General features: G+C 33.8%; 1 protein-coding gene across 1 annotated transcript; it reads right to left on the bottom strand.

Moving 5' to 3' along the window:
- Window positions 1-13,259: 13,259 nt before the first annotated feature.
- Window positions 13,260-14,053, bottom strand: LOC131655197 (ethylene-responsive transcription factor ERF017-like). The gene has a single exon (XM_058925091.1). It carries the CDS (start codon window positions 14,045-14,047, stop codon window positions 13,268-13,270), a length of 780 nt encoding a protein of 259 aa, XP_058781074.1. The 5' UTR covers window positions 14,048-14,053; the 3' UTR covers window positions 13,260-13,267.
- Between the last annotated feature and the right edge of the window lie 202 nt (window positions 14,054-14,255).

Below are 14,255 nucleotides of genomic sequence, written 5' to 3'. Positions count from 1 at the left end.
TCTTTCTCTTTTACACGATGTATCTATTGTCGGTATGGGAGGTTGGAATGATGGAGTTTGGTGCTTGGACGATTTTGGCATTCCAGCTGCCTCCGTTTCTTCTGCTGTTGCTGCTGAATTTTGCAGCCTGTTGGGACTGTTATTCGGTCATTTTCCCACAGCTTCCCGTCCTGATTCCTCTGCCTGGTTTCATTCAGAAGATGGTCTTTTCTCTGTATCATCTTGCTATGGTGCATTTGGGAAGTGGATGTTCCTAATAAAGTCAAAGCTTTTGGTTGGAGATATTTTATTAATAGGATACCAACTAAAGACTTATTAGTAGTTAGAGGTATTCTTCCGCTTTCTTCAAACGTTGATTGCGTTTTTTGTGGGGAGTGTGGTGAATCTTCTTTTCATTCCCTCTTGAATTATCGTATAGGTGACGTTGTTTGGAAAGAAATGGCCGGTTTGATGGATTTGATTTATATTAGTGATATTGACTTCAAAGAATTTTTTTGGAATTGGAGTAACCTTTGTTCCTTTAAGAGGATAAAAATAAGTAAGGTGAGTTGTGTTTGGTTGGCCATTGTTTAGAATTTATGGTTGTATAGGAATTATATTATTTTCAAAAACAACGAGTGGAACGTTAGGGACGTTGTTTGGGGTTTTAAAACCTTGATTTGGAGGTGGTCATTTATAGGAAAAATTAATTAACCCAGTAGTAAATTTTATGAATTTAGAAAAAACCCTTTGATGTATTTAAGATAAGTTTTATTTGGTGGGTATTTTTCTTTTGGTTGGAAGGTTTTTTTCTCGCCTATTTGTAATCCGGTTTGCTGAGCTTTTGCTTTTTTCAATATATCTAGCTTACTAAAAAAACATCAGGTGTTTCATGTGTCCCTGAGACTATGTGTTGTTAGCTTATCAAAAAAATCACAAATAATAGTAACATTAATTAAAATATTAATAAAGGGATAGGATCAAATGACACCAAGGTGTCAAAGTTTTATCTGACACCAAATCTTAACCGTTTAAAGAATTGATCAAACTGTCATATTAAATGAAATAAAATAATAATAAAATATGTATAACCTCTTTTTTCCCTAAAAAATAGGCTATTTATATGACCGTTTGATTGAGTACTATTAATGGTTAAGACTTGGTGTCAAATTAAACTTTGACACCATAGTGTCACTTGATCCTATCCCATTAATAAATAGGGGAAACCTCGTAAGAGTTAAAGATATGATTTACCCTACTTCAACGTCTTGGGCTTGGATTTCTTTCTTATGTGGAAATCCAAATATAAATATCTCATTTAATTCACTTATTTAAGTGGAGAGTGTCAATTTAATGTTAAGAGAGAAAGAGAAAAATAAAGATTTAAAAGAGAGAAAAGATGAGAGAAACTCATTCCCGGTTTTTCTGCATTAGTCTCACTAAATTGACGATCCCGATTTGTTCACCACCGGATCGAGCTTACTTTTTGTGGGCATGTTTTCAACTCATGTATATAACTTTTGACTGTTCAGAATTTGAAAACAAGGTCTGAGCTAAGAGATATATGCCTCACATTAAAACTGCAGATTTGAGTTCTTTTTCATCTTTTTTATTCTTATTTCTAAGTTAGTTTTGCTTTGTGATTTGAGGTTGTTAGCACTTGTTTCTGAATCACTTTAAGAATCTCTTGTAACCTCAATTGATTATATTGAAACTATTTATTTAGCCTGGCTCTTGACTTTTACTCGCATATCCAGGGGTTTTCCACGTTAAAAATATCGGCGTTCTTTTGTGCGTTTATTTGTTTAATTTTTTGTCTTATATTTATTGTTGATCCTCAAGGTTCATAAAAGTGTGGCAAATTTTAGATCCGCAACGTATTGGTTTGTTGTTGTGTCTTAATTTCCCATCAGAGCTCTTGGTTAAGGGCTATTTTACATGTTTGAATGATGGTGTCAAATACAAAGATGGAGATGGTATTGTTGAATAGTTTTAATTATCATTTATAGAATAGTAAGATTAAAGACTTACTATTTATGAAGAAATTAGATTTACCATTTTTTAGCTCCTCAAAGCCGAATTCTGTCAGATGAAGAATGAGAGTTTGTACATCTACATGTATGTGGTTTTATCTAACAATATGTAGAAGATAATGTTTATAATCATATTGCTAATGAGACACATGCAAAAACTTTGTGGGAGAAGATAAAGTCCTTGTATGCCTCTAAATTAGGGAATAATAAAGTGTTCTTATTGAATAGCTTTATAACTTTGAAGTATAAGGACGAGACTTCTATTTCTTATCACTTGAGTGAATTTTAAGGGCTCATTGGTGAGATGTTAGGAATGAGTATTAAATATGATGATGAACTTTTGGAACTATTTCTATTGCTATCTTTACCAGAGTCTTGGGAGACATTTTGGGTTTCTATTACAAGTTCTGCTCCTAGAGGTGTTATTTCTTTAGAAACAGCTAAGGATGGTATTCTTAATAAGGAGATGAGAAGGAAGGAACAAGGTTCTTTGTTTCAATATGAGGTAGTTGTCATTAAAATTAGAGGGAGAAGTCAGAAAAAGGAACCGAATGGTGGTAGAGAGAATATCAAAATCAAGTTCAAGCCACGATACAAGAATCTGGAGTGTCATTATTGTCACAAAATAGGACACATACAAAAGTTTTGTTATCAGTGGAAAAGGGATAACAAAGGAAAGAAAGATAAGTCTAAACAAAGAGATGATGATGATGATGATGATGATGATGATTGTGTTACTACTTCTACTAGTGATGATCTTGTTATTCTCTGTGATCAGGAGTTTGTTAACCTTGTATCAGACGAAAGCATCTAAATAGTTCACAGTGGTGCTACATTACGTGCTACACCAAGGAAGGATTTATCCACATCTTATACTTCTGGTGATTTTGGAGTGTTGAAGATGTGTAATGATGGTATATCTAAGGTAATTGGTGTTGGTTATGTTTGCTTGCAACCCTACATGGGAATGCAATTGTTACTTAGAGGTGTCAAACATGCTCCAGATGTCTGTTTTAATTTGATCTCTGTGCATATACTTGATGATTGTGGTTATGACAATCATTTTGGTTTTGGAAAGTGAAAACTCAACAAAGGTAACTTGGTTATGGCTAGAGGGAAGAAGCTTTCTAAATTGTATTGGACAAAAGCTTTGGTTGTTAGGGACAGTGTGAATGCTATCTGTAACAGCCCGAATTTGATTATTTGGCTAATTAAATTAAATAAGGATTTATTTACTTAATTTGGACGAAGTTTGATAATCAATTGGATCGTCGGTGTTATTGAAAAACATGTTCGGATTATTAAGTGAAATTGGAATTTATTCGGTTAATTGAAGAATTAACAAAGTGGAATATGTAGAGAAATAATATTAAATATAATATTATTATTGGAATTTATTTAATTGAGATAAAGTCGGATTTAATTGGATTAATCAGAAAGTATTATTAAAGGTAATAATATTATTTGTTGGAGCATAATTATTTATTTGACTACTCTATTTTATCAAATTGGGCCTAATTAGTTAGGAAGTGGAATTATAGGGGTTAAGCCCAATATGAATAATATAGTAAGGGTTGGAAGAGTAGAGGTATCATAACTTATTCATTTGCAAAAGAAGAGGAGAAAGGAGACTAAGAGAAGAAGAAAGGGGAAGAACAACAAGGGGCAAAAGCAAGGGTTTGAAGCACATTGAAGAGGTAAGGGGGAGAATCCCTATTATTATGGGTTAGTATAATTGGGTCAATGGGTAGAAACATATTTAGGTTGAAATTCCTAATTTTTATGATTTTGAAATTGTTAGGTTTTGAGGAGAAATTATTTAATTTGTTTATAATTGGTATGATAGAGGAGTCCCTAACCTCCAATAGAGTTAATAATGTTGATGAGTTCTATGTTCATATTTTTGCCGTGGGCACTAAATTACTTGGTTTAAATTTCATTGTTTCCTTATTTGAATATGAATACATGTCTAGAAAAGCAATGGTTTTCGGTACTGTATATTCATAAGAATATGAATTGATAAGTTAAAGTGATGGCATGTAGTTCTTAGAAAATTCATACTGCTAAATACATATAAATTGTTACTGTAGCGCTTTGTAAAATGGGAACATTAGTCATTTTCTTTTTCCTGTAGCGATACATATACATAATGGAAATTGAAATATACTTTAGGAATGTAATATAATTACATAGTAGGAAAATAAGTTGTGTAACAGTAGCAGTAGCAGTTAGAAAACAAAATGAAATGCAAAACAGTCCCGTTTGATCGAATAGCTGAATTAAGCGGTATAATCAGTTGTCCGAAATTTAATGAAAATTTACGTGGTAGCTAAGTTTAATTAGTAGATTAACGTGGCGATGTCATTTTGTTGAAAATGTGATATTACGAACCGACCGAAATAATGTAGATTTGAATATCTTTTATATTAAATATTGGTTTGGAATAGAAAATGAATTAGAAACTTGGAACTAATGTAGTGTAATTATTAATTGGTTGATTTAATTAATAGTTAAATTAATTACAATGAGTTTAATTGATTGGAATATACTTGAAGTTGGATCAATTATTCGATTTGTAGGTAAATTACGATACTTTGAGGATTCGTCCGTAATTGTGTTTTGGTTTGAATATGTATGTTAAGAATAATATATGTATATGCCATGATGTTGTGCTAATATCGATTCTCTGTGAGTAGTTGGTTAATATTAATTCTAATGATTAATTGCTTGATGTTGGAAGTGTGTGTTTATGTATAATTGGCCAAAATGAGAATTAACATGAGATAGTATAATTACTAGTGTTAATTGGATTGTGTGAATCGTAATTGATTAATTGGCCTCTTATATATGATGTGGGTGTGTTGTGAATGTTGTGTACAATTGGTGGATAATTCATAGAGTTGAATTATTGTGATATGCGGAAAATTAAGATGGTAGAGATGATCTTAATTGCATATATTTGTGATATTGTACATACATTCATATCATAGTGTGCCTTGAAACACAGGTGGATTTGCTTTGAAACACAAGCGGGCTTGGATTCTAGAGTGAATCGGAAGCCGTAAACTATATGTTTACAATTGGTGGACTTTGGTCTTGTCCGGATCGGAAGTGTGGCTTAGATTCTAGAGATATGAATCGGAGGCCGGTGAAACTTAAGAATTTCACATTGGTACCACATGCATAGTGTCACATGTTTCATTGAGTCACATTAGAGTTATGTGATAGTTGATTATGTGCATTATGTTGTCATGATATGTGCATGATTGTGATAATTGATTATGTGCATTATGTTGTTGTGATAAGTGTACGAGTGAACAATTGATTATGTGCATTGATGTCGTAATGCTATGTGTATGAGTTTGGTAATTGATTATGTACATTTGGTGTTGTGATGATCTTTGTATTAGTTGATAATCGAGAATGGGTGATGTTTGAATACGTAATTGGTTAAATGCGGGAATATGTGATAATTAATGACTATGTGTATAATTGAGAATATAGTATTGAGATATTATACTCTTATACTTGTTATATGTTTAATGTATGTGATCATATTGATTTGTATTAATTTACATGATTAGGCAAGGTGTAATGTCTTCCTATAATTGTTGATTTAACCATTGTATCTTATTATACTTTCTTCATAATGATTCGTATTCTCACCCTTCTGTTTTAATGTTGCCCTCGTTTGGCGACATGCAGGTTCTGGAGTTAGTAGCCGCGTGTGATCTTAGTCAGAATTTCTTCCGAGTTATTTGGAGATTACGTAGTGAGTCGATGCTCTGATCATGTAACACTGGGTAGACTAGTTATTTGAACTCATGTTTCTATTCGGTTATGTATTACGTTTGATTTGAGAACCTGTTATGTTACTACTTGTTGTTTGATAGGCTCTTAAGCCAAATATTCTGAATTATGTTTTAATTTATGTTGATATGATTATTGAGACTTGATCATGGTATGGGACATGGATCATTTTTGAAACACATGAGTATTTAGTAGTTTCCGCTGTGAATGCATATTCTGGATAAAATATGATTAATTGAGAAGTGTTATTTGAGATGACCAGGTGTATTGTATATTGTAAGTAAATGCTGTCGTTTTTTTAAAGGCTTTTAGTTTTTGAAAACATCGATGTGACGCCCTTTGAGTTATATGCATGCTTATTCTCTGATTATATGCTTATTATTTTATGGGGTAAAAAGGGGTGTTACACTATCGACAAAGAGGCATCCTTGTGGCACCGAAGACTTAGTCATATTTTTGAAAGGTGGCTGAATATTTTGGCAAAAAAGGATATTCTTCCTGGATTAAATAATGCATATTTGGAGAAGTGTTCTCATTGCATGGCTAGTAAATAACAAGAGTATCTTTCAAGAGACATTCTCTCTCAAGGAAGTCGATGCTGCTTCAATTGGTACATTTTGATTTTTGTGGTCCATTAAAGGTAAAATTCTTTAGTGGTGTTATTTATTTTGTTACCTTTATTGATGATTGTTCCATGAAACTATGGATTTATGCCTTGAAGATAAAATACCAAATGTTGAAGAAGTTCAAAGAATTTCATGCTTCGGTAGAGAGGCAGGTAGGCGAGATGCTGAAATATGTTCGTTCTGATAATGGTGGTGGGTATTGTGGACCATTTGATGCCTATTGCAAGTATCACAGTATTGCACATGAAAAAAATACTTCTAAATTTCCTCAATTGAATGTTTAGCAGAGAGGATGAATCGAACACTAATCGAGATAGTGAGGTGTATGCTCTCTGAAGCTAAGTTGCCAAATAATTATTGGGGTGGGGCCCTTTACACGGCGATGAATGTTCTTAATTTCACTCCTACTTTTGCTTTGAACTCTGAAGTTCCAGAAAAAATTTGTTTTAGAAAGAATGTCAAGTATATGATCATTTGAGAGTCTTTGGTTGTAAGGCTTTTGTGCATATTCAAAGGATGAAAGATCCAAGTTAGATGCAAAGTGAAAACAATATATCTTCATCGTTTATGGGAAAGATGAGTTTGGTTACAGGTTGTATGATCATGTAGGGAAAAAGCTTATTTGAATCCGCAATATGTTGTTCATGGAAGACCGAAATATTGAAGACACCAGGCCCCTCCCTGCACAAGTACAGAATGCACTACAACACCGGGCCTTTAATTTTAAGGGGTCTAATTTTTTTATAATTAGATAAAAATAATAAATAAATAAAAATATTAAAAACATAAAATTTATATAAAAATTTTATAATTTAAATAATACTTTTAATTTTATAGTGTTTTTTTGGTTAATATACAATTGCATTTTTGATGTGTTATTTTTAATTATTAAAATTAATTTTAATTTAAAAAAAAATTAGGCTCATTTCTTAAATTAAAATAGGGCCCCTAAATTGATTGGGCCGGCCTTGGAAGACATTGATAAGGTAGAGACGACATTGATCAGTTTGTATCTAGTGATGCCTTTTGGCGTGACCAAGGCACCAACTATTTTCATGGATTATATGAATCGTATCTTTCATTCATACTTGGAAAAATTTGTGGTAGTATTTATTGATGACATACTTATATATTCCAAGAATAATGTGGATCATGTGGAGCATTTACGTTAGGTATTGCAAGTATTGAAGGAGAAACAATTATATGCTAACTTAGGGAAATGTGAATTTTGGCTAGATGAAGTGAAGTTCCTAGGGCATGTGATTTTAAAGAATGGTATTTTCATTGACCTATCCAAAGTAGGACTTGTGATAGCTTGGGAAAAAACTAAGAACGCCAGTGAGATAAGGAGATTTGTGGGATTAGCCGGATACTATAGAAGATTCATTGAATGATTATCAAAGATTGTATCCCTATTGACTTAACTTACTAAGAAGAACCAAATATTTGCATGGATTGAAGAATTGGAAAAGAGTCTAAAGTTCTTGTTTGATCAGAAGGAGTTAAATATATGACAAAGAAGGTGGGTGGAATTTGTTAAAGTATCACCCATGGAAGGCAAATATAGTGGCAGGTGCGTTGAGTAGGAAACGAGCTCATCTCTCGGCCGTGGTAATGAAAGGACTAGAATTATTAGATACATTTCGTGACTTAAAATTGAAGGAGGATTCCTCAACTGGTAGTTTACATTTTGGTACAATTATATTTCAAAATAAGTTGGTGAGCAAGATCAAAGCCCTTCAACAGACTGATGAAGTAGTGCAAGAGAATAAGAAACTAGTTGAAGCGGTGAAGGCGCCTAAATTTAAGTTAGACTCAAATGATATGTTATGATGCCATGGAAGAATTTGTGTTCTCAATGATGTAGATTTGCAAAGGTCCATCCTAGAAGAAGCTCATAAAAGCAAGCTAAGTATTCACCCCGATATGACAAAGATGTATAAAGACTTGAAGTAGAGATTTTGGTTTCCAAGTATGAAGAAGAGGATGGCTGATTATGTGGCTTCATGTTTGACTTGTCAGAAAGCTAAGGTATAACACAAGAAGCCCGCTAGATTAACGCAGTCTCTCGATGTCCCATAGTGGAAGTGGGATAGCATTTCCATGGACTTTGTTGTGGCATTACCGAAAACCTTGAGTAAGTTCAACCCTATATGGGTGATTATGGACAAGTAGACAAAGTCAACTCCCTTTAACCAGTGAGAACCAATTATAATGTAGCCAAGCTAGTAGAGTTCTATGTTGGAGAGATTGTAAGACTACATGAATATCATCTAACTTTGTTTCCGATAGAGATACAAAGTTTACTTCTCACTCCTGGGGAGAGTTGCATGCATCTTTGGGTACAAAGTTGAGATTCAGTTCTGCCTATCATCCTCAAACAGATAGACAGACCGAGAGGATCATTCAGACTTTGGAAGACATGTTAATACAAATCGCTACTACTTGTGGAATTCACCTACAACAATAACTATCATACAAGTATTGGAATGGAGCTATATCAGGCTCTGTTTGGACTCAAATGTACGGCGCATTTATGTTGGTACAAGGACGGCAAAAGCTCGATTATAGGACCCAATCTGGTACAACAGATGATTGATAAGTATTATGATTTATACATATAGATGTACTAATAAGTAGTATTATTTAAAACTATAGCTGTTTAAAATTAAGACACCAAAATACAAGACATGTTTCTAATGTTGTAGATGTTATTTGATGTAATGATATGTAAATTTTATGTTGTTTTGTACCACGTTGGTTTTGATGTAAAATATAATTTTTGGTTTTTAATGCAATTTTTGGTTTTGTTGTAATATAATTTTTGAACCATTTTAGTTGTCAACTGTAAATATGGTTTACAAATATTTTGTATTGTTGTTTTTGCTCTATTTACGATTCAAAAAATACAGGTTAAAAATTTGACAATTATGTAAAATCAAACAATTATATTTAAAAAAACAAATAATTTCACTACTGTAGGGTGTTTTAACTAGGGTTATATATATATATATAAGCGTACTATTCAAATTAAACAAACCCCTAAAATGGCGTTGCTGGGTATCGAACATAAGACCTTAAATTATTTTGTTATGGTAATTTATTACAACAGTGGTGACATGTACCGCACTTGCGAGCTTATTACCACTGATAGTATGTCGTGGTTGTAAGTAGCCCACTTTCAACCAGACACTACTTTACCACACCCTCAGTCATAGTTATATCTCTTTTACTGCCATAATAATGTTTAAATTACACGTGACATATACCATGAAATAAATAATGAAGCATTGATATTAAATATTCTACGTTAGTGCCACATAACCTTGTTCATTGACTTTGATTAAGGGGATGTGCAGATATCACTAACATGATTAAGTTTGTATAGTTACGAGATCACCATCTCTTTTAAAGTTATCATATCAAAATGAAACTGAAACATGCAATGAATATTGTATCAGGATGTGAATACGAGAGAACTCACACTAAAATCAAAATTTTTCACAAATTTAAAATCTTAATATTTACATAATTTTCATAATATGCGATGAATATTTGCATGAATAATTTCATAACTTTACTTATAGGTAATGCTGATTTGATTAGAAGTGTAAAGGAAAAGACAGCTGAGTTGCTCTCCAAAATAGAAACTGAAGAGAATATTCTTATGCAAAAATCCAAGATAGATTGGATCCAATTGGGGGATGGTAACAACAAGTACTTTTATGCCAACCTTAAGGAAAAGAACAAACAAGTTACCTTGGACAGACTTGAAGATAGTAATGGCACCAGGCTGACAGATTTTAAGGATATTGAAAAAGAGATTTTTCAATTCTATGGAAATCTGGTGGGTACTAGTACATCACAATTACTTCATGTGGATATTGAAGCTATTAGGAGAGGTCCTCTACTGAGCACTGAGAAGGCTAATAGCCTTATATTACCTGTAACTGAGGCTGAAGTGTGGCAAGCTTTGAATGGTATTGGTGATTGTAAAGCTCCAGGTGTGGATGGTTACAATGCCAGATTTTTTAAACAAAGCTGGGAAATCATTGAGGATGATGTTCTTAGGGCTGTCCAAGAGTTTTTCTGCCACAAAAGAATATATACTGAAATTAATTGCTCCTTGGTCACTCTTATACCTAAGACAAAGAATGCAAAGCTTATAAAAGATCTTAGGCCCATAGCTTGCTGCTCTACTCTATACAAAATTATCTCAAAAATTCTGACTGGAAGATTGAGCAGAGTTGTGGGGGATATAGTGGATGTAAGTCAATCTGCGTTTGTCCCAGGCAGAAACATTCAAGACAACATTCTGATAGCTCATGAGCTTGTGAGAGGATACAAGAGGAAGCATCTCTCCCCTAGGTGTACAATCCAAATGGATGTACAGAAAGCATATGATACAGTGGAGTGGATAGCCTTGAAAAGCATTATGCAAGAGTTAATGTCCCTGCACAATTTGTTGATTGGATAATGCTTTGTATTACCACTGTTACCTATAGGTACACTATAAATGGACAAGTGAGTAAAACTATGAGGGCTAAGAGAGGTTTGAGACAGAGGGATCCCATATCCCCCATTCTTTTTGTCTTAATCATGGAGTATCTTCATAGATGCTTGGCTAAATTGCAAGACAACCCTGAATTCCATTTCCAACCTAAATGTGCTAGATTGAAAATCTTTAATATCTGCTTTGCAGATGATCTTCTTTTATTCTCAAGGGCTGATTATGTTTCTATTAAGTTGATGATGCAGGTTTTCAACCAATTCTCCAGGGCAACAGGTCTGGTGGCTAACCCGAGTAAATGTAAAGTTTACTTTGGTGGTACTAATGTGGAGGAGAAAAGCAAGATTCTGAACATAACTGGCTATGATGAAGGAGATCTACCTTTCAAATATTTGGGTGTTCCACTTTCAAGTCGAAGGCTCAGTGTTGCTCAATGCCAACCTCTGGTGGATAAAATTACGGCTCGCATTCAGCATTGGACTGCACATCTGTTAAGTGCTGCAGGCAGGTGCCAATTGGTGAAAAGCGTCCTTTTCTCAATCACTGCTTATTGGATGCAGGTATTCCCGATCCCCACAAAAGTGATACACCAAGTGGAGAGTATCTGTAGAATGTTTCTGTGGAGTGGCAAAGGTTCGGACAACAAGAAGGCCCCAATTTCCTGGGACAAAGTTTGTGATCCAAAGAAGTCGGGTGGTCTGAATATAACCTCCCTGAAGGAATGGAGTCAGGCAACAATGATGAAATTACTTTGGAATATACAGGGAAAAAAAGACAAACTGTGGGTAAAATGGATAGATGCTTACTATGTGAAAGGCCAGAATTTCCAGGTATGGGCTCCACCTCAAGACAACTCCTGGATTTTGAAGAGAATTGTGAAAAGCAAAGATCTTTGTTTGCAACAAGCTGACTGGCAGACCACTCTTGCTGAGGAAAAATTTATACTAGCAAAATACTACCATAGGCTGCGAGGAGAGAAACAACAAGTGGAATGGCATAAGATTTTCTTCCAAAATATGGCAAGGCCTCGTGCCAAATTCCAACTCTGGATGCTCCTCATGGGTAGATTGGTGACAAGAGATCGACTCTGTAAATTTGGTATGAACATCAATCCTTCATGTGTTTTCTGCACTGAGATGGAGTCTATGGACCATCTGTTCTTTCATTGTCGTGTGACTCGGGAGATTTGGAAGAATATATTGATGTGGGTTGGCTATACGCGTATGCCCCAGGATTGGAATACTGAAAAAACGTGGTTGATTCAGGAAACAAGGAAGAAAGGTTGGAAACGAATTTTGCTGAAACTGGCTCTTAGTGAAACAACATATGTTGTTTGGAGGGCAAGGAACATGTCATTTTCAATGATATCCCTTTGCCAACAGATATCAGTGACCGGATAAAACATATAACTGTTACGCGCTGCTATTTGCATAGTATGCTTAGAACAAAGATTGATTATTTACATAATTCCTAAGTTGCTAGAGTTAGAGATTCTGGTTTGTGTTGTTAGGTTGTTTGTAAGGCTTTTGGCATGTCTGGATCCTTGAGATCGACTGTGTTTATCTGGTTTTTGTGGAATAAAGATCTATCTATTCTCCAAAAAAATTTCATAACTTTACTTTGAATTTTATAACTATAAAATTTATATAAAAAATTTTAGTTTGTAAATATTTTAATTTTAATTTCTATAAACCAGATTATCAGTTATATGATCTGACTAGTGTTCCCCTAATCTAGGAATAACCCAATGACACAGTGACTTGACAAAATTGATGACATTCCGAGTGTTTTAAAATATTGATTTTAGTGTATATGAACTATATATGTTTGAATATATCTCAGTCAGTATTCAAACTGCTGCTACGAGTACATTATTCACAGGAGCAATTGTAACAACCAAAATTCAAATGTTTGCAATCGTATTCAGACGGGACCGCAAAAGCACTTTAAAATCATACTTATTATTAAAAAAGGTAAGGTCGCACTCGCAAATGACACAAGTAAATATACTTGAAGTAGCTAGCTAGCTGTAGTAAACATATTGAATGAAAATGATCAACAATAGTACAAAGCATATATATATATATATATATATATATATATATATATATATATATATATATATTTGTGTGTGAGTTTTTTTGTCTTTTCTTTTGTGGTCTGAAAATGACCAACCAGCCACTTATTGTTATTATTAAGAAGAAACAAACCATATAGAATATGGTTGCAAAAATAAGTAAGATTCAAGAGTGGCTGGAAATAAAGTAAAAATATTTAGCAAAAGTATAGAGAGAATTAATGGAGAATGATCAAAAGTCCCAGTTCCAAAGGAATGGTTGATGAGAAAAAGGGTCATCATCATAAACATCATCATCACCTTCACCTTTAACTAGTTCCTGCTGAATGCTGTCCTCAAATAGTGGTAGCTGTTGTGGTAAACTGAATAACTCACCCGAATTCATTTTTTCTAGATCAGAATAGAAACCACCATAATTTTCAGACCCAACAAAATTGGCATCATTACTTGAACCATCCAACACATCCAAAAATGTCCAATCAATGGAGTTCCGAACATTATCATGCATAGTAGTAGTAGTGGAAGACGAAGAGCCAATAATTTCAGTCACAGTTTTGGATTGATCAGTATTGTTATTATTATTAATATTATTATTATTACCATCAATAACAATTGGTGGTGTTTTGTTGGCAAAGTTAGCAGCAATCTCTCGAATCTGTTGTGGATTGTTAGAAACTGTTGCAGTGTTTTCCAAATGAAAAGGTGAATCAGGGAAATTGAAAGTTGCATGACGACCACGAAGACAGTAAAGTGCAGCATCGAACGCTCTTGCTGCTTTCTCAGGAGAATCATATGATCCTAACCATATTCTTTCACGGCTATTTGGTAGCCTTATTTCACATACCCATTTTCCCCACTTCCTTTTTCTCACACCTCTATACATCTTCTTGTTGTTATCATCATCATTACCACTTGAATTGGTTGAAGAAGATGGTGTCTTACCTTTCACATGATCAGTGGTGATATCCATTTGTAGTATAGTAGTAATAATATAGTTAATTTGAATTAACATTGGAGATTAATGATTTGTGTTGTGGTTATAAATAAACAAGAATCGATATAGGTTAATTTGAAGAAATTTTGAATTTGAATGAAGGTCTAAAGTATTAACGTGTTGATCGTATTGAGCGTAAAAGGAGTGTTTTGTGATATAGGTAGCACTATGGATTATGTTATGCTGAATTGATAGAGTCGCAGGAATTGTAGTAGATTTAATTAGT

This window comes from Vicia villosa, linkage group LG3 (assembly GCF_029867415.1).
Source record: "Vicia villosa cultivar HV-30 ecotype Madison, WI linkage group LG3, Vvil1.0, whole genome shotgun sequence".
NCBI classification, from domain to species: domain Eukaryota; kingdom Viridiplantae; phylum Streptophyta; class Magnoliopsida; order Fabales; family Fabaceae; genus Vicia; species Vicia villosa.
The sequence above is the reverse complement of the archived record's forward strand: the minus strand, read 5'-3'. Positions and strand labels throughout refer to the sequence as shown.

Excerpts from the sequence above, each read along its gene's own strand:
- LOC131655197 (XM_058925091.1), bottom strand. The coding sequence starts at position 14,047 with ATGTTAATTCAAATTAACTATATTATTACTACTATACTACAAATGGAT.